At 40.9% G+C, this 21588-nt stretch overlaps 1 protein-coding gene across 1 annotated transcript in view; it reads left to right on the top strand.

The window, feature by feature from the left end:
• MYO10 (myosin X) overlaps positions 1–10661 on the top strand; it is a 198364-nt gene extending 187703 nt beyond the window's left edge. Inside the window, exons 37-40 of the mRNA XM_042464399.1 lie at positions 834–954; positions 6410–6865; positions 8230–8421; positions 9549–10661. Coding sequence (XP_042320333.1) covers positions 834–954; positions 6410–6865; positions 8230–8421; positions 9549–9659 — 880 coding nt within the window. The 3' untranslated portion in view covers positions 9660–10661. The remainder of the gene's footprint in view (positions 1–833; positions 955–6409; positions 6866–8229; positions 8422–9548) is intronic.
• The last annotated feature ends 10927 nt before the right edge of the window (positions 10662–21588 follow it).

Genomic DNA, 21588 nt, shown 5'->3' with positions numbered 1-21588 from the left:
CTTCCATGCTAAACCTCCATCCTAAACTTCTGCTGGGTATCACACCATTTCTCCTTCTTAAGAAAAAGCCCACCTCCTTGTACCTAAAAAAAAAAAAAAATAGCAAGTGAGGAATTTCCAGTCTGCATCCTTCTCCCTGACATTTTATTGGGTGGGGATGGGGATTCCAATGTACAAGCATTCCACCCCAAGATCCTGATGATATGCAATGTCAGAAAGTTTTGGCCATTTTATTATTTTGAATATGCTTTTCCTTCAGGAGATGCTAGATTCAGGTTCTTAATATTTTACATTAGCTGTCTTTGGATGTAAGCCAGAATTTTTTCATAATTCTGGCTTATTTCATCTGCCCACTCAGCTGTTCTTCATCCTTCCAGCCAACAGAACTACCAAACTTAACAAGGAAACTGAAAGCTTCCCATTTCTATGAACACCTTCCCTCATTTGTTGCTCCTCTAGCAAATCAGGAAAGAGAAACTATCTTCCAGGTATAACTCTGCTCTATAGGAGAAAGACAAAATCCATATCTGAATATACCATAAGTTTTTGTATCTTTGTTACTTTAGCTGTTTGTGCAGACCATTGGAGTGAAGTGGGAATAACAGGACAGCGTGAACTAACTACTGTATGCTCCTTGTGAATGAGAAGTTTCAGCAATCCTGGTTAAGCATTTTATCTGGATGTGATAATTGGTTTAGTAATTTGGATTTTAGCTCCAGCTTTGTTGTTCTTAGCTATGGAAGGCACAAAATATCCAAAATATAATTTTCATTATCAGTTTAAGAGAATTAGGTGCTTTAAATCCAGGGTATGGTGTTCTTATGTTTTCTCAGGCTTGGCGCTGCTTCTGAGGGTGATCAAATGGCATGGAAATTTTACTTCAAGCTCTACTGCTTCCTAGATACTGATCATGTGCCAAAAGATAGCGTGGAATTTGCATTCATGTTTGAGCAGGTAAGAAAAAGAAGAGGCTTTGATATGATACTATTTAGAAAGATTTTTTTAAAAAAAAAAAATGAAATAAAACAGACACGTCATTTAGATCAAACATAAAAGAATGCAAAAGCAATTTTCAAGTGTCTGTTCCCAGCAATGGCCCTTAGACAATATGAGGCAGTTGCTTGAGGTATCCCCCTCCTGTGTGCTATTAATAGTGACAAAACAGGAAAGGGGCAGCTCTGATCCTTGGAACATAATCCATCAAGAGGTTCTCTTTCCACTCCATTTTTGTGTTATTATCATGAGACATTACTAGTGGCATTCATCTTGGAGTCACCTAATTCCTAGCCTTCTACTTCTGAAAGGTCTTTAAATATAGTAACAGTGGTGTTGACCTCAAACAGGGATTTTCAAAGCATTCTATTTCAAGGAATGGTTTTCTGGGGGCGGGGGGGGGAGTGCCTGCCCTCAAATCTCTGTACATAGAAAATGATTTGGAGAATATTCTGGGCTGAGCTGCTCACACAGGATACTGACTAGACCTCACTGCCACTTTGTAGAAACTGTAACTGTGTTCCCATGGAACACCTAACCAGAATCTTGTAGAATGCAGGACAAGGCAGTGTGATAATGAACACTAACCCATTGTTGTGGTTTGTGGGGAGGAGCAGCTTAACACGAGACAGGCATTTTGTCTGTAGAGTGCATAGTAAGATTCATGAACCTAGCAGGACCTGACACTAGTTTGTCTCTCCACAAACAATCCAAAGAAATAACCCATGGTTGGTTCTAGCTTTATTTGTCCGGCTTGTAGGGGAAGAAACAAGCCAGAATGCTAGTGCCTGCCAAGTTAGGACACCATAAACAAATGAGTGAAAGATTAGTGATTACTTTAACTCCCCTAGTTCTCACTAAGGCTGCATCCACACTGCAGAAATAATCCAGTTTAACACCACTTTAACTGCCATGGCTCAATGCTATGGAATTGTGGAAAGTGTAGTTTGTTGTGGCAGCACAGCTTTTTGACAGAGGAGGCTAAATAAATGTCTCACAAAAGTACAATTCCTAGAATCCCATAGCATTGAGCCATGACAGTTAAAGTGGTGTAAAAACTGGGTTATTTTTGCAGTGCGGATACAACCAAGGAGTCCTTGGCTTACATTCACCAGGACACAAGCTCATCCACAACAAGCCAATGTTTTTTGGTCATCCAGCCTGTTGTCTGATTACAACTTAAAAACCCTGTTCCAAAAATCCTGTCAGACAGCAACGAGAGTGCCTTTCTAGCCTACTTAGGGGAGAGAGCACTGAAGCCTGGGAGCAGCTGCCTTTTCTTCCTACCAAACATGCGCTTCAGGGTGGTGGAATCCTTCAGCATTTAAATCATAGGTGTTAACTCTTCACACTTATGTAATCAGTGAAGTTTACGTTTGGCATGTGTGGGATTCAGGTGGGAGGTTCCTGGAAGTGCTCCTCTTTAATACAGGTCCCACATCCCAACCTTCTGTACTTTGATTTGTCCTTTGCTGAGGAACTGGCCCGTATATGCCAAAATTTGACTCTTTGTTGCAAAAAGGTCACATTTTTCAAAGCATGTGTATGATCAGTGTGTGTTGAGTTATATGTCTATTAAAGGTCAGTTTTCTCTTCAGCTTGGAAATACTGTGTTTATTTTGGGGTACATACCTCTCCTTAGAAATAAGAGAGAGGTATGTTCCCCAAAGTAATTACTGTATCTCCAAGCTGCAGAGAAAACTGGCATTTAATACACATATAACTCACACTTTTTTCTAGGGAGGAACTGGCACATATCACCTTTTTAATTGTAATGGTAATCTTTAAATTAGGTACAGTGCACCCTCCACATTTGCTGGGATTAGCCATGCAGGAGTCTGTAAAAGTGGGAAAATCCACACACACACACACACACACAAATACACACACACACACACACACACATATATATAGCCTCAATCTCTGGAAGAGGCTAAATGGATTTGCATGTGGAAATCAAGCTTAAAAATATATATCAGCAGGAGACACAATTCTCTACTTATACATAATTGTATTAGGTTGTTTCCTTTTCAGTAATGCTTTGAAAGGGTTCTTTGCTCTCAACAGATGTATTTTATCCCCATATGTTGTTGTCTGCTTTAGGGTACACAATTATTGACTAATATGTAACTTCAAACTCTACTTGCTAGTACTATTGGGATATTCATTTATATATTTTTGATATACAGTGGTACCTCGGGATACGAATTACCCAGGTTACGAATTTTTCGGGATACGAATAAATCCCATAGGGATTTATTGTTTCGGGTTACGAAGGTTTTTTCGGGTTACGAAAAAACCCTGGCGCTGTTTTAAATGGAGCCGCGGCAGAGCCGCGGCTTTTTTTCCATTAGCGCCTATGGCAATTCGGGTTACGAAGGTTTTTCGGGTTACGAAATTAGCCGCGGAACGAATTAATTTCGTAACCCGAGGTACCACTGTAATATTTTATATGAGCTATATTTACTTTGTTTTTCTTTGACTGATTTAATATACACACCTCTGGAGCTGTGCTACCACATCACAGTCTGTGGAGTTCATACACCACACAAACCAATGACCCTTGTCCATCTTGGCTTATCAAACAGGCCAGAGGGGGACTGGCTGAGTGGGTGAAGGAGGTAGTCAGTGCCTCCCTACAACAAGGCAGAGTTCCATCTTGCCTAAAGGAGACAGTTGTGAGGCTTTTGTTAAAAACGCCATCCCTCAGTCCTGCTATAATGAATAATTATCAGCCAGTGCCCAACCTATCATTTTGGGGCAAGGTAATGGAATGTGTGATGGCTTCCCAACTCCAGGGGTTTCTGGATGAAATGGATTGTCTAGGTCCATTTCAATCTGGTTTCAGGCCTGGCTATGGAAACAGAGACAGCCTTGGTGACCTCCACAGGGAACTGGACAGGGGGAGTGTATCCCTGCTAGTTCTCCTGGACTCTCAGCAGCTTTCAATACCATTGACTGTGGTACCCTTCTGGGCTGCCTCTCTGGGATGGGGCTTGGAGGCACTGTTTTACATCGGCTCTGTTCCTTCCTGGAGGGGCAAACTCAGAAGGTGGTGCTGGGGGACTCCTGCTTGACCCCTTGGCCATTAACCTGTGGGGTCCCTCAGAGATCTGTGTTGTCCCCTATGCTATTTAACATACACATGAAACCCTTGGAGAGGTCATCTGGAGTTTTGGGATATGGTGCCATCAATATGCAGATGACACCCAAATCTGCTATTTCTTTCCACCTCAATCCAAGGAGGCCGTCCTGGTCCTAAATCAGTGTCTGGCATCAGTAATGGACTGGCTGAGGGCAAACAAATGGGAACTTAATCCAGACAAGACAGAGGTGCTCTTGGTAAGTTGGAAGGCAGATCAGGGAATAGGGATCCAGCCTGTGTTACATGGGGTCACACTCCCCCTAAAGTTTTGCAGTTTGAAGGTATTCCTGGACTCTGCTCTGAATCTGGAGGCCCAGATCTCTGTAGTGACAAGGAGTGCTTTTACACATTTAAAATCTATGTGCCACTTGCACCCATTCCTTGAAATGCCAGATCTGGCCTTGGTGGTACATATCTTGGTTACATCCTGTTTGGACTGCTGTAACTCATTTTATCTGTGCCTGCCTATGAAGAGTGTTCAGAAACTTCAGCTTCCCTTGGCTCCAGTTTGTTTCCGGGCAAAATTCAAAGTGCTAGTTATGACCTATAAGGCTCTATATGGCTCAGGTCCAGGCTATTTGGCAGACCATATCTCTGTGTATGAACCAGCCCGGGCTCTGAGTTTCTCAGGAGAGGCCCTTCTCTCTGTCCCACCATCATTGCAAGCATGGTCGGTGGGAGCATGAGAGAGGGCCTTTTCCGTGGCTGCCCCAGACTCTAGAACTCCCTGCCCAGGGGGGCCAGAATGGCCTCTTCCTTGTTATCCTTCCGCCAGCAGCCTAAGACCTACCTGTTTAGGCAGGCATTTAAAACAAAGAGTTTTTAAAGTATGAGATGATGTTGTATTGTTTAAAGTATTTTTTATCTTTTTAATTGTATTTTATTCTTTTAATATATAACTTGTTTTAATATTGTAATAACTGATTATGTTTTAATTTTGTATGCTTTTAATTGTACTGTTTTTAATGTTGTGAGCTGTCCTGAGTCCCAGTTTTGGGGAAAGGACAGGAGATTAATAATAATAATAACAACAACAACAACCAATGGACATCCCATACTACATACATACATTCATTTCCAGTATTTCATCAATAATAGTAGAACCAAGGTCAAACCATGGTTTAAAATCCTATTATTTTCTGTTCTGGACATAACACTGAATCTAGCTTTAAACTGAAGAAGGCATGCTCATTTCATTCCATTAAAAGAACCCAGGGCAGAGCTCTATCCAGTCCAGTGTTTTGCTTTCTTATGGTGACAAACCAGACGCTTTTGGGAAGTTCACAAACTTCGTCTGTTGTTATCAGCAACTTCTAATTAGAAATACAATATCATGGATCATGGAAAGAACAGGGTATAGCTGTCATGATTAGCTTTCTCCTCCATGAAGGTATATAAGGCTCTGTAAAAATATTTTATTTGAAGTCACCACAATCACCACACACTGTTCTCTATGTCTTAATTCAGTTATCATTAAACTCAAGATATACACTAACTTGTTCAAAGATATATACTTGTTCAGACTGTTAATGGGAATGACTTGTAGGTGTAGTAGATCATAGGATTATTTGCCACCTGTTCAAGTTTCTCAGTTGGAGCATCCAAACAATCAGACAGGAATAGTACAAACTACCCACACACTATCAAAACAGTAAAACTATTCTCCAGGGCTTTGTTGGCCACTGTTGCAGAACACCTGCCTCTCCCCCACACTCACACACACCTTTGCATGGTAATTTCAGATTGTAGGCAAACACGGGTTCTTTTGTGATTATGTTTGCAGTCTTTATAAGGAAGCCATTTAACTTGGAAAAGAAGCAACTTGGCTGCCCTCTGGTGGTTTTTTGTTATCTGAACACCCTTGTGTTTTGCCAAAAGGAGTAATTCATCTAGGCAGCTTGTTTGTGTATACAGTATTTCATGTGGATTATTTTTGTGACAAGAAGGGATTAATATTACTAGTAGTACTATTTACAGAACTAATTTTTACATCACTTCCAAACAGTCAAAGCTGTTCACGTACACCATCTTGTTGCCATCTCCTTACTACAACCCAGCAAGGCAAATATTACTAATTCTGAATTGCCTGGGGGGCAGGAATGAAAGCTGAAAGGCTTGCCTAGAACCACCCAGTGAGTTCATGATTCAGCCAAGAGGCAAAGTAGGGATTTGTGATTCAAAGCTCGTCCTTTATCCCACTTTGCTACAAATTTTGAATTCAGAATGTTACGGTGCATATAGCTGCAAAAATATTTCTTTCCTTTCCAATAGGCACATGAAGCAGTGATTCGAGGACATTATCCAGCTCCTGAAGAAACCCTCCAGGTCCTTGCTGCCTTGCGGCTCCAGTATCTACAAGGAGACTATACTTCATCCAATATCACTGTGCCAGAATTGGAAGAAGTCTACCCACTGCAGAGGCTGAAGTCCCGTATTATCCAGTCCACTAAAACCTTCACTCCAGCAGAGAGATTAGAGAGGAAGCGGACCAACTTCCTGGAAGGCACCCTGAGGCGGAGTTTCCGCAGTAGTTCCATCAGCAAACAGAAGATGGAAGAGGATCAGATGCTTGACATGTGGGTCAAAGAGGAGATCTCTGCAGCCAGGACAAGTGTGATTGATAAATGGAAGAAAATGCAGGGAATGAGCCAAGAACAAGCTATGGCAAAATACATGAGTTTGATTAAGGAGTGGCCTGGGTATGGATCAACACTGTTTGATGTAGAGGTGAGCACCCAAACATTCTGCTGGCCTTCTTACTCATGAACTAAAAAAGTATAGCAAAGTATACCATTGGTTGTACACAACATATTAAGATATCTTTTATTTTAATGTTGCACCTGTGCTACTTCCTCTTTTACTGCTTTGACAACGTGGGTAGGCAAGCTTTGACTAGAAACCTTTAAGTTATGGTAATGAACCTGTGGCAACGTTTCTCCTCAGAGAGAGAGATTGAGACAATAAATACACCCAGATGTGCCTTAAGTTTGAGAACTACATCAGGAAAGACCACTTCTTCTCCTGCTTTAAGCAGCTATCAGGGCCTTCGTTGGCATTATCAGTTACTCTTCTAATCTGCACCCACATCTCAAATTACACCCATCTCACTAAGGGAAGCAGCAAAGACTGCTGTGCTTAAAAGACCTTTATGTGAACATACAGAGGGGAGCAAAAGACAGGAATCTCCCACCCATTCATCTACAGCCCTACATAATGGTCACATTTCCCCACACAGTTCAACTGTTTGATCCATGTTTTGGCATTAATGGAGATGTTTGGGGCTGAGAGATCTGCCTGTGTAGATTTCAATAGGTTTTCCTAATCTAGGGTCTTTTTAAAAGGTTCATAATAAGCAATAATTAAATGGGTTTCATTTGCACATCATCCTTTCTTAATATTAGTGATCCGGTGTGGTACAAGAATGAGAGTTGATTAGAGACCGGGAGTGAGGGAAGCATATCCCAAAGGTTACATTGGACCCTCCCAAGTATATTTTGTGCCCCCTAGTTTTCTTTTGTTTTCTTTTGTTCTTTAAATTGCTCCCAAATATATTTTTGCCACATTCTGCCCTGTAGGCTGTTTTAGGTCCAGATGAAGCCTTTTTTCTCACAGGAAATGGCCTGGACATTCACTGTGTGGGAGTAACAGGCTGGTTACTCCCCGCATAAACTACCTTATTAAACAAGGATGTCATGCTAAATAAGAAAAGAGCAGTAGAGAACACTGTATGTTGTAAAAATAATCATTCTTAACTGTACAGTGCTCCCTCGGGTTACGAAATTAATTCGTTCCGCGGCCGCTTTCGTAACCCGAAAAGCCTTCGTAAGCCGAAATGCCATAGGCGCTAATGGGGAAAAGCCGCGTTTCGTGCGAAAAAGCGCCGAAAAGCACCAAAAATTTTTTTCGTAACCCGAAAAAACATTCGTAACCCGGAACAATTATTTCCTATGGGATTTTTTCGTATCCCGGAAATTTCGTAACCTGGGTATTTCGTATCCCGGGGTACCACTGTATTTGGAAAATCATAGTATCATTTATGTATATTGATTACCATTTGCTTGACACTGTTTTATGCTGTTTTCCTTCCGCAGTGTAAAGAAGGAGGCTTCCCTCAAGAGCTTTGGTTGGGTGTTAGTGCTGATGCTGTTTCTGTCTACAAACGTGGAGAGGGTAGACCATTAGAAGTGTTTCAATATGAACACATCCTCTCCTTTGGTGCTCCCCTTGCTAATGTCTACAAGATTGTGGTGGATGAGAGAGAGCTGCTTTTTGCAACCATTGAGGTAAGAGAGAAACACAACTCACACACACTCCCATTGGCTTCAGTCTTTTATTTCCTTCTACTTGTTTGTTTGTTATTGTTAAAAGGATGCATTAACATAATTCCTTATGTCTGCATTTAGCTATTTCTTTTGCCTGCCCAATTTCACAAAATGATTAAGTCTTTAAGGTTCAACACTTCGCATATGTACTTGGGAGTAAGTCTTATAGCTCTCAATAGACTTCCAAGTAAACATGCAAAACATTCAGCTGTTAATGAATGCACAGGTTACCTTGTTGCAGTATTTGCTTCTACTGTGTTTTTGCTTGACTTCAAAAAGGTGTGATCTCTCCAGTTTTCACGTCAGTTTTCATTACTCATGGTCTGCAATATACAGTGCGCCCGCGCCATACGCGACCTTGAGCATGTGCGCTCAAGCCGCGGCGTGTGCGCAGGGCAGAAGGGGCGGCGCATCCCATTCAATTGAATGGGCGCGAGCCCCATTGTTTCCAATGGGGCTCAAGCATAGGCGGAATTCACCTTACGCAGAGGGATCCGGAACAGATCCCCCGCGTAAGGCGAGGACGCACTGTACTGCAGTCCCACAGAATCCTATTTAAATCCCTTACTTGGAAGCAAGCTTCATTAAACTGAATGAGGCTTCATTTCAAGTAAAAATACTTTGCTTTTTCTTGCAAAGACAATACAATTTTTTTGTATTTTAAGTGAATAGTGTTGGAAAAACTGCACAAAGTACATAATAAATATAGCACACTAATAAGTTTGCTAGCATAATTTTCTTGGTAGAGAATTAACTGCCCCTATCAATAATCAGCCATTTTTTAAATGGTGTGTATACAGTTTCATAGGTTGTTGGATGTAAGTATTGGTGGTTCAATTCTACTTGATCCTTGTTTCTGTCCCATTGATCTTAGTGATTTCAAGAAGGGTTGCAGAGTTCAACCAAATGTAACTTCAGGCTGCATTACAGTCTGGCTGACTTCTGTGACTGAGAATGAAATCCAGTCTAAAACAATTATGAGGGGCAGCTTTTCAGGGACTCTAGCATATCAGCCTCCAAATGATAAAATCTCATATCAGTGAGACAAATCATTAATCTCTCTTGCATTGCTGTTATTGTCTTGGTAGGTTGTTGACATTGCCAAACTGATGAAAGCCTATATCAGCATGATTGTGAAAAAACGTTACAGCACATCTCGATCAGTGAGCAGTCATGGAAGTCAGGGCAGCTCCAGGTGAAGCAAGTAAACCTGTCCAGTGAACACATTGCTACCGTCCCATCACTTTCTCCAGAAATGGTGACCGGAAGTATCTCTCAAGCTACAAACAAAACCATATTTCTTGGAGAACATTTGCTCAACGTGAAATGCTCAGCGAATAAAACAAAGGAAAAAAACATAACATCTGCTTGCATAGTCCTATACTAAACCTGTTGGCTAGCCTACTTCAGGCCATCCAATGCTCTGTTACCTCTTGATAACATCCCATATGCCTTAACTTCCAATACACTGCCTTTGAAGCAGTAAGAAGTGCCTTAAAACATTTGTAAAACCAATTTGCATTGATCTACATTGTATTATCAGAAAGTTTGCTTTTGTTTTTAAAATAAACCACTCAGCATATTTAGGAGGAGCTAATTCAGCCATCTTGCACTATCCAACTGGCTGGTTCATAATCAAGGACGGAAAGAAGCCTTTTTCTTGGAATGCTGCAGGCGGCTTTCCTTATTGACTTTCTTGGCAATATTATATTCTCCTTCTCCGTTAGCCCCCTTCTATCTTTTCATATGTGTGCTTGCATATGACCTGGGTTAACTCCTCTGACTTTATTCCATGTTTCACAACCTTTTAAAATTGAAAGGGAATAATAATGTGCAATGGTGTAAACAGTCTTTATGTACATTTGAATAGTCCAGAGCTATAGTTGTTTCAGTTGTAGACTTTCTTTGTAAGCCAATTTTATTTACAAATTTGGAGGGGGGGGGTACCATAATAATTTTTATATGTATTTTCTTCTAGAGAGGATTTTTCCATCCTTTTGTTACATATGTATGTAACAGGCCTATGTTTCTATACCCTGCTGTAACACATGTAGTTGAAAGAAACTATTTATAGACTGCCCTTCACCTGGAAATGCCATTATCAGCACAACATTCAATCAGTTTTACATTATAAGTTTGTTTATAAGTTCATTTTTATGTTATGAGTTGTTTTTTAAAAAAAGATATTAAACATTTGTTTTAAAATATGTATCCCTTTGTAGAATGTTGGTTGAAATTTGACACATACAAAGTATGCTAAAAATGAAACAAGGAAATCAGACAGATCGTGAATGCATAATACTGTAATTGTGGATAATTGTTAACTGCTTATTGTTGCTTCCAGACACAAGAAAAGAATAGCAGCAGATATTTGAAAAGCTGGCTGTGGACTTATAATTCTCCACTGAAAACGTGTAATAAAAACTATAGAAATTGACTACCAGTCAGGGCAAGGGTGCAAAAACCGTATCAGCAATCTATCTGCCAATTTGCTCATGCTTGCAGCATACAGAATATGCATATAGGGGAATGCCATTCCTGGCTTTGTATATACCATATATACTTGACTATAAGTTGAGAAATGTATGCCTCAACATGGACTGCAAAATCATGGGTTGACTTATATACTGGGCAATAAGTTAATATTGCTCATGAAGTTCCTAAAACAAGTGCCCACCCTTCCTTCGAAGCCAGGGATATTTAAACAGCTCCTCATTTGAGTCCTACACACGCTGTCCTCTCTCTCTCACACACACACACACACACTTTGTGTGTGTTATCCCTTAGACTTCCTTTTTAGACAGAGCTAACAAATAGCTGCTGAGACAAGGGAGAGTGTGTGTGTGTGTGTGTGTGTGTGACTGCCCAGGCTTGTACCCTGTTTTGCAAGTCATGAGCCTTGGAAATGCTGGGGGTGAAGGGAAGAGACAGAGAGGTTTCTACACTGTTTTGCAAACCATGAGCCATGGAAATCCTGGTGGTAAAGGAAGGGGGAGAGAGTGTATGTGTGCCGAGGTTTGTTTCCACATTTTCCATGCTGAGACTGTGACCCTTGGGAGAGGTCCAGAGAGGGAGATGTAGGGAGGGAAGAGGTGCTTTGTTTCTCCCTTTATATCTGTTGCAACATGCCACAGTGTTTGATCCTCGACTTATCCACCGGTCATATCAAAATCCATGATTTTGTCCCCCAGAACTGCCCTTGAATTATAAATCAGGACAACTTATGTACGGATATATACGGTAAGCTTTCTTCTCACTGTGTGAGACATTGTAGTATATATACTTAGCCCACAGGTTGACCATTCTTCCAAAGCTGAATTTTGGCAAAGAGGCACAGAATGCAGAGATCAGAGTTCAAAATCAAAACCCCATTGAAAGCAGCTTATCCAGGTTGGATTTGTCCAAAGTGCATCACAAATATCAAATAAATATCAAAATAAACAACAGTTCTTGACAAAAAAACCAAACCCACAAATTCAAATAGGACAAAGTCAAGAAGACCAATATTATAATGAAATTTTACTATAAAAATGATGATATGCCAGATGTCATATGACCTTCATTTATGGCATTGTATCAGAGTCACCACTAGATTCAGTATGGCCTCCAGATGTTGGCCTAAATTGCCTCTGATGAAATTGGACTCCAGATGCTATCTGTGTTAGTCATGGGCAATGGTCAACGATGATCAGGATTGTGGCCCCAACATCTGGATGGCCATCAGTTCCCCAACTATAGGTTCAGGTGTTCAGCTTGGGAAGTTCCTCCTGATTTAGGTGGAATCTCTTTTCCTGTAGCTTGCATCCATTGTTCTGGGGCCTATTCTCTGGAGCAGCAGAAAACATGCTTGCTCCCTACTCAATATGACATCCTTTCAAATATTTGAACAAGGCCATCGTATCACCTCTTAACCATCTCTTCTCAAGGCTAAACATACCCAGCTCCCATGGCAGGAGGTTGGACTGGATGGCTCTTGTGGTCTCTTCCAACTCTATGATTCTAAGTCTCTCCTCATAAGGCATGGTTTCTAGACCCTTCACCATTTTGATCGCCCTCCTCTGGACACGCTCCAGCTTCACAACATCCTTTTTTAATTGTGGTGCCCAGAACTGGACACATTATTCTAGGTGATGCCTGACCAAGGCAGAATAGAGTGGCACTATTACTTCCCTTTATCTAGGCGCTGTACTTCTGTTGATGCAGCCTTTTTAGCTGCCACATCACACTGTTGACTCATGTTCAACTTGTGGTCTAACTCCTAGATCCCCTTCACATGTCTCATTCAGCTAGGTGTCCCCCATCCTATATCTATGCATTTCATTTACCCCCCTCCCCAAGTACAGTACTTTACATTTCTTCGTGGTCTATGCGAATCATACAAATGGGTTTCTCTGTGTAGAAATTCATTTTGTTATCTTTGGCCCAGCTTTCTAATCTATTTAGGTCATTTTGAATTTTAATCTCTGGAGTATTAGCTATTCCTCATAATTTGGTGTCATCTGCAAATTTGATAAGCATGCCTCCTATTCTTTCATCTGAGTAATTAATAAAGACGTTGAATAGTACTGGGCCCAGGAAAGACCCCTGTGAGACCCCACTGGTCACTTCTCTCCAAGATGAAAAGGAGCCATTGTTGAGCACCCTTTGGGTTCAGCCAGTCAACCAATTACAAATCTATGTAACAGTTGCCTTGTCTAGCCCACATTTTACAAGCTTATTTGCAAGAATGTCGTGGGAAACCTTGTCAAAGGCCTTACTGAAATCAAGGTATGTTATATCCACAGCATTCCCTTCATCCACCAAACTGGTAATTTTATCAAAAAAAAGAGATCAGCTTAGTCTGGCATGACTTGTTTTTCAGAAACCCATGTTGACTTTTTGTGATTATTGCATTCCCTTCTAAATGTTCGCATTCTCTCTGTTTAATGATCTGCTCCATAATCTTTTCTGGTATGGATGTCAGACTAACTGGACGATAATTGTTGGGATCCTCTTTTTTCCCCTTTTTGAAGATGGGGACAACGTTTGCCCTCCTCCAGTCTACTGGAACTTCTCCTGTTCTCCAGGAGTTCTCAAAGATTATTGCTAATGGCTCTGATATAATATTTGCCAGTTCTTTTAATACCCTTGGATGTAGTTCATCTGGTCCTGGAGACTTATATTCATTTAGATTAATCAGGTATTCCTGTACTATCTTTACTTATTCTGTGCTGCATTTCCCCTATTGTATCCTCAGCTCCATTTTCCTGGAGCACCCTTTTCCTTTTCTACAGTGCACCCGCATCATATGTGGCTTTCAGCATACACTGAAAGCCATGAGGGGAGGAAGGGGCGGCGCGTCCCATAGGGACAAATGGGGCATACACCCATGGCACGCACACGCTGCCATGCGACTGCATCCACAAGCCCCATTCATTTAAATGGGGCTCGAGCATAAGTATTATTGTTTTATGCAGAGGAGTCCAGACCGGATCCGCCATGTAAACAAAGGGTGCATTGTATAACAAACTCCTGGAGAACAGGGTTACTTCCACCTAATGATCCCACCACTTGCACCCCATTAACCAAGTCATCCCTGTTGGTTAGAATCAGATCTAAAATAGCTTATCCCCTTGTTGCCTCTTCCACCTTTTTGACAATGAAATTGTCTTCCAGGCAAGGGAGGAATTTGCTAGACCTTGAAGTTTTGGCTGCGTTTGACTTCCAGCAAATATCAGGATAGTTAAAGTCACCCATCATTACTACATCTCTCCTTTCTGAGTGGTACCTTAGCTTCAGGCAGTCACCGGTGGTGTGTTTGTGCAACAATGCATAGTGGGAAGGCAACAAAAAAAGATACATAGCAGTGCAGCTTGATGCTGTGCCATGCAGCCAAGCCAAGTGCATTCAGGTAGCCTTGGGAGCAGCCAGTGCAGCCAGTGGGGTTTCTGGAAAATGCAGGTGCCAGATGCTTTTCATGCCCATCTTTTCTGCCTCTTGGTTGGTAGTCCAACGGTGAAGATATATGCCTTTAACGCAATTTCCATACAAGCTGACAACATCTAAAATATTCAGTTTGCTCACAGAATCAAGATTTGGAGCAACTCAGACTTGCAGGAGAAATAATTAGCCACTACTTGAAGTCAAACCAAGAAAGCCTCATCTAAAGACAGCTATGTCAGCAATTGTTAGAGAAAATTGTTGAATGTCTAACATACATGGTATTTAACCCCTGTAAAATCTGCTGTATGTATTATAGCTGTAGTTCTAAATCTTGAATGAAATGTAGTAATGTTAATGATGTGGGATGGAGAACTGATGCAATATTTCTGAGTTAAAAAAAAACCCATTCAGTACACTGAAAGAAAATAATGACTCTGTCCTTAAAAGACCTTTTGAACAGGAATTGCTTTCACTGAGTCATAATGAAAAGTGCCATTCGAAGGATTTAATCACTTTTCTATTAACAGCAGCTCGCATGGAGATTACAGCACTTTGGAAAGAAAAACAAAAATAAGTATCACAAAGTGGTAGACTTATATTTGGGTCCTAGCCCCATGGATGAATTAATGAAGCAAATACATTACATATTATAAACCATAGCAGCCATTGCTGATTTATGCTCACCAAAATAATGAATCAGACTTCCGATAATTAATTTGAACATACAGAAAGATGCAGTGGAATAACCCCTCTTTTCTTCTGTATCCCTCCCTTTAAAAAAAAAAACTATAAATGAAACAAATTTAAGATTGTCCCGATTTATAGTTACAATGTTGCATGTCTTGAATGTACGTGTTTGTAATTAATTGTTAATCAGCATGCAAAAATAATACTTAAAAAAGTAAGAACACGAAGAAAAGTGATGCCACCAAAATGTAATGCAAATTACCACATAACAATAGCTTATTCTGAAGAACACTTGTTTCAGTTTTCCCATCAATTTTTCTACAGTCCAAAGGTTTTTCAATTCTGACATTATCCCATGAGTGTCTCTTAGGGCACTTATTTGGCACTGGTCAAATAAAGCAGCTTCTAACCGCTTTGAAGGCGGGGTGTTTAGATGATGCACGAGGTGAAATGGTGGAAAGCGAAACAAAGCTATACTCCAGGGCTCAAAACCGGAGCAAAAAGAAACTGGGATACTCTGACTCAAGGTGCAAAATGTGAATCATTGCATTGGCATATAAACAGCCTAGCGCCAGTATGGGACTGCAGTAAAGCAAAAACGCAATCACCAAAAATGCCAAGGATGTAATTACAGCACATAAAACCAGACAGTCCAACAGGGGCATAAGTGTTAAGGAAAAAAAGCCACATGGGTTATACAGTAAGAGAAATAAAAGATGTATGTGAGAGTCAGAGTGACTCAGCAGAAGCCAATTGAGAACCACACAGGTGTGAATGGTAAGACAATTAACAGGTCCAGAGTGCCAAGGACAAGAAATGCATAGTGGATAATTGGACACACCTGACAATTGTTAAGTGGTCAAGGCTGAGATGATGAAATCATTAATTGTGGGATGAACAAGGAGAACCAATGGGAATGATGTACATGCCTACTGGGTGGAAACAGACAACAGTAGGTGGTACCATGCTTTGGCTATAATAATGACTATGGATCCCATTGTATTTTGTGGGTAGTAGTGGATTGTTGTGAGTAGTTGGATTGGAGAGTGAGGAGTTGAGTATTGTTTGGAGCTGTGTATATAGTAGAATAAAGTAGATCTTTTATATAAGACTACTGAGTTGTCTGGTGTCTTGGGTGAAGCTACAAGAACCAGCAGGACCCTGGTGAAGAAGGGTGAAGACTTCTGTGGAAGCAAGAGTGAGAAGGCTTGGAGAGTTTGTCGGGGTCTTCAGCCTGTTCTCTGCAACTCTTGCAAAGATACAACAACTGGCCAAAACTGGTCAGCGTGGTGCACAACCAGGTGGTGAGTTCCAGGCCAGGTGAAGAGCCACAATTCCCATCATCCCCGACAATAAGATGAAGGGGGCATGTATTGGCGGGCCTCCAGTGGGCACACCAATGCACTCTACAATCAGTGCATTGCATGGGCGCCTCTGTGGTCAATCAAATGGAATGGCATCTGGGTGGGAAGAGGGAAGTAATTGGAGATTGCAGTGCTTTGTTTGTGTGATAGTGTGTATGCATGGGGTGGGGGTGACAAAAAAAATAACCACACAATGCAGCTTGATACAAGATGCAGTATGGTGCTGATAGCCTATGCGTGTTCAGCCCGCCTTGAGAATGAACTGTGCGAACAGCAGGGCTTCAATCCGCTTTCAGAAATCCCAGGCTCGAACCACTTTTCCCTGCCCATGTGTTCAAATCCTTGGATAAAAAGCCAGACATAGCATCATGAACAAAATCCCATAAGATAATTTTCAACCATTCTGCCAAAATCATTGTTAAAAGCTGATCATCGTAATTCAACAATGAAATTAGTCTATACATTTTACTGAAAAATCAAGTCCTGTTCCTCCTTGGGTATCAATGCAATATTAGTATCTTTCCAACATTCTGATATGGCCTTCCTTGTAAAATAGAATCCGTTGTCCGTTGTACAGGCAATAATATTTCATCCTCAAAATGTTTATGATAATATGTTCACAATCCATCTGGATCTGGTGTATTACCTTTTTAAACCTTATTTATAGCCTCTGTAAATTCTCTTACAGGTCCATTCATGATATATTATTTTCTTCCTTGGATCTTAGAGAAGTTTTTTTTCTTATCAAGTATTCATCTATTTTCTTCAAAGAAACATCCTAAACCTTATACAAAGAGGAATAGCATTTATAAAAAGCCTTTACCTCAATGATTATTTCTTTACTACCCTCAGATAATTTCAAAACAATTTTCCTCTACCTTTCCTTATGTAGCCTACAAGCCAACCATTTCCCTAATTTATTTGCAAATTCAGAATTCCTTTCTTTAACATAATTAACTTTATTTTCCATTTCATTCACTGTTATAATTGATAATTGCATTCGTAGCATTTTAATTCTACCCAAAATAGATGTCTTCAATGGAGTTCCAACTTCCCTTTTATCTCATCCATAATCAGCTGTATCTTTTCCAGTCTTTTTTTCCCCCTAAGCGTTGAATTATCTTGAATGAAACATCCCCTTCTAAGAGCTTTACTTGTATCCCCTTTTAATTTATTTTACTGTCTTGAATCATCAATTCATTTTGAATCAATGGCTGCATCTGCACTGGAGAAATAATTCAGTTTGACGCTGCTTTAACTGCCATGGCTCAATGCTATGGAATTCTGGGAATTGCAGTTTGTTGTGGCACCACAGCTCAGGAAAAACAGCAGGCTCACACCACCACAGAGCAGGCCTTTAAAGGGCTGTGCTGAATAAAAGACACTGAACCTAGGCTGCAAACTATGTTCAAAGTGAAAAAGTATTTGGCACTAAGTTAATTTAGCCAGAGAGACGGGAGAGCAGAGTTTTGCCCTTCTCGCTGAGCTCATTTGTTTTTGCCTTTGTGCTTTCCAGAACCCAGTAAATAAATTACAGGATTTCTCTATTTAAACAACATTTTTTTAAAAATATAAGTTTATTAAGAATTTACAGCATCATTAAAACAAAATACATAAGGAAAATGAACAACGTACAAAAGGCAGAGGGAGAAAAACATTTACTTCCAATTTTACTGGTGATATAGTTCATGTGATATAAAGTTCTACTTCCTCTACATGACTATAAATCATACTTCTACAACTTATTTACTCCTATGCATTATCAAAACCCACATATAATACTGTAAATCTTCCTATCTTATTTACCAGTCTTATGCTGGGTTTGCTGTACAGTGGGCCCTTGTTATCCGCTGAGTTTGGTTCCAGGACCCCCTCCCCCCCGCCGCATGGATAACAAAATTTGTGGATGCTCTGGTCCCATTAAATACAATGCCCTAGTAAAATGGTGTCCCTTATATAAAATGGAAAATAAAGGTTTGCTCTTGGGAATTTATACTTTTTTGGAATATTTTCAAGGTGTGGATTCTTGAATCTATGGATAGAAAATCTGTGAATAAGGAAGGGCAACTGTATTCATCCAAATAATTCCCAGATCTACAAAATAGATACTAACCATTTTTATATCATAAACACTTGCATTTCTTGTGTGAAGTTGAAGGCTTTCATGGCCGGCATCCATTTTGGGCTAGGTGGCCATGTTCTAGAAGAGTTTATTGCTGATGTTTCACCAGCATCTGTGGCTGGCATCTTCAAGTGCGCTGTGAAGATGCCAGCCAGAGATGCTGGCGAAACGTCAGCAATAAATTCTTCTAGAACATGACCACACAGCCCGAAAAACCCACAAAAAACTGAATTTGCATTTCTTATCTATACAGCCCATTAACCTAACCTAATTTTAAAATCCACTCTTTCCATTTGCCACCATCTTAAAACATCCTTGCATATTAATTTATTTTAGCCCATCCTTTTCTATCAATTAACTGTATTCATTACTTAAGCGGAGTCTTGTGTTTTCTTTCCCATAACGTTGCCTTTTATAAATTTTTGGTGCCTGGCCACACCCTTTTTGACCGTCTTCTCATGCGTCCCAGTTTTCATCTCTGAAACTGGAGGGTATGAAAACATGCTCCTCTTAATTTAAAAGACAGCTCTCTGGTCATAAAAGCTGTGACTCTGCTGGTGCAGAAGAACAAATCCTAAGCCACATTTCAAACTGATATTTACATTTTTAGCTACAAGGTGAAGTCAAAGGCTTTCATGGCCAGCATCCATAGTTTTTTGTGGGTGTTTTGGGCTATGTGGCCATGTTCTAGAAGACTTTATTCTTTAAGTTTTGCCAGCATCTGTGACTGGCATCTTCAGAGAAATTTCTCTGAAGATGCCAGCCACAGATGCTGGCGAAACACTTTTAGCTTCGGTTGCCCACACAAACTGTGTCATCAATTCTCATCTTTTACAGCAGGACTTTGGATGCTGTACAGCAAGAGAAGCCGTTTGTGCTAGAGCTTTTGTTCGTTGGCACAACATCCAGACAACAGATTGTGGGACCACATACAGTTGGCCCTCTGTATCCATGGATTCTTTATCCACAGATTCAAGCATCCATGGCTTGAAAATATTCCCCATAAATTGAAAGAAACCTTGATTTTGCTATTTTATATAAGGGAAAGCATACCATCCATTCTACTTAATGGGATGTGAGCATCCATGGATTTTGGTATCCATCGGGGTCCTTGAACCAAACCCCAGCAAGGCAGGGCCCACTGTAGGCCTTGAAAAACAGAGAAGCCTTCTGTTTATCTAGTCATTTTTTAAAAGGAAATAACTCCTGTTATACAAACAAAAAAAGTTTTTCTCTGCCGGTGTTTTTAATAAAAGGTTGCATGTTTTGAACAGGAACATTTGCTCAGATTTGTCTTCAGTGCTGTGTATATTTGTGTCCTGAGGGTAATTCTCTAGTTTATAGGTCTTTGGGCAAGGGATGTTTTGCATGTTCTTCAGAAGCTCCCAAAGAACAACAAAGCATTCAGGAGACTAGAAGGCAGTTCCAGACAATTAGGCCCTAAGTAGCTAAATAGAAATAGATGCCACTCTCGCAGGGAGTAAATCATGGTTCTCAAGAGGCAACTCCAGTGAGTTGGAATTGATCTTGTAGCAGCCTGGTCAGTTCTTATCATAACTCAGTGCAATCATTCATCATTTTAAAGTTAAAACCAATGTGTTGATAGTGACAGTGAGTGGATGAGAAATCACAAGAGAGAGAGACCATAAGGAAGCTAGCATTTAGCATGGTGCCCCCAGGGACAGTTAGGAAGTCAGATGCTGAGATTCCTCAGATAAATAGTCCACTTAACTGAAACAGAATCATTTCTGTAAGGATCAGTATCAGTTCTGGGCACCACAATTCAAAAAGGACATTGAGAAACTGGAGCGTGTCCAAAGGAGGGCGACAAAAATGGTGAAGGGTCTGTTTAAATATTTGAAGGGATGTCATATTGAGGAGGGAGCAAGCTTGTTTTCTGCTGCTCCAGAGACTAGGACCCGGAGCAATGGATGCAAGCTACAGGAAAAAAGATATTCCACCTGAACATTAGGAGGAACTTTCTGACAGTAAGGGCTGTTTGACAGTGGAACACACTCCTTCTTTGGAGTGTAGTGGAGTCTCCCTCCTTGGAGGTCTTCAAACGGAGGCTGGATGGCCATCTGTCGGGGATGCTTTGATTGGGAGTTCCTGCATGGCAGGGGGTTGGACTGGATGGCCCTTGCGCTCTTCCCACTCTATGATTCTATACAAATTAAAAATGTAAATGTTCATTTGTTCAGTCTTAAATTTCCGAAAGGTCTTCGTCGATTGCTTCGAAATTTTGACACAATGTTCCATTCGAATACACTCATGTTTTTATATACTGAATATGTTTTTTCATATATAGATGTCACACACCTGTGACAGGTAAAAATATGTTTGTTTGTTTTTAAAACAGAGCCATGTGTTGGACATAACAGCAACGCATGCTATACTAAATGTTCAATTGGCGTTGCAATCACCATCAACAATGCTCAGGGCTCGTCTTTAGAATTGCGGTTTAGATCTAGACACGGATTGCTTCTCACACGGACAATTATATGTTGCGTCCGCACTGCGGAAATAACCCAGTTCGACACCACTTTTAACCTCCATGGCTCAAAGCTCAATGGATATCTGGGTTCTTGTTGTTGTTGTTTTACTTTTGTGAGGCATTTAGCCTTCCCTGTCAGAGAGCAAACACACAACAGAAAACCCAGGATTCCATAGTATTGAGCCATTGCAGTTAAAGTGGTATGGAATGGAACTGGATTATTTCCACAGTGTGGACAGCAGCCTCAGAAACCACTCCAGGCCTCCTCACACGCCCGCTATTTGTTTTGGACTTCAGATCCCAGAAGCCTCAGCCAACATGGCCAACGGTCAGGAATTATGGGAGTTGTAGTCCAAAATAATCTGGAGGACCAATTTGATGACATCCTGCCATCCTTGGTGCCGCCCCCTCCGTCCAAGCCGACCAATCGCCATCCCCGCCCAGCTCCACGGGAGGCTCTGATTGGTTCATGCGGAAAGGTGCGGGTACCCGGATGTCCATTAGAGTGGGCTGCTTCGCTCTCCTCTGAGCCCTGTCTC

This window comes from Sceloporus undulatus, chromosome 4, assembly GCF_019175285.1.
Source record: "Sceloporus undulatus isolate JIND9_A2432 ecotype Alabama chromosome 4, SceUnd_v1.1, whole genome shotgun sequence".
NCBI classification, from domain to species: domain Eukaryota; kingdom Metazoa; phylum Chordata; class Lepidosauria; order Squamata; family Phrynosomatidae; genus Sceloporus; species Sceloporus undulatus.
Note: the sequence above shows the minus strand (reverse complement) of the source record. Positions and strands in the feature narration are given on the sequence as shown.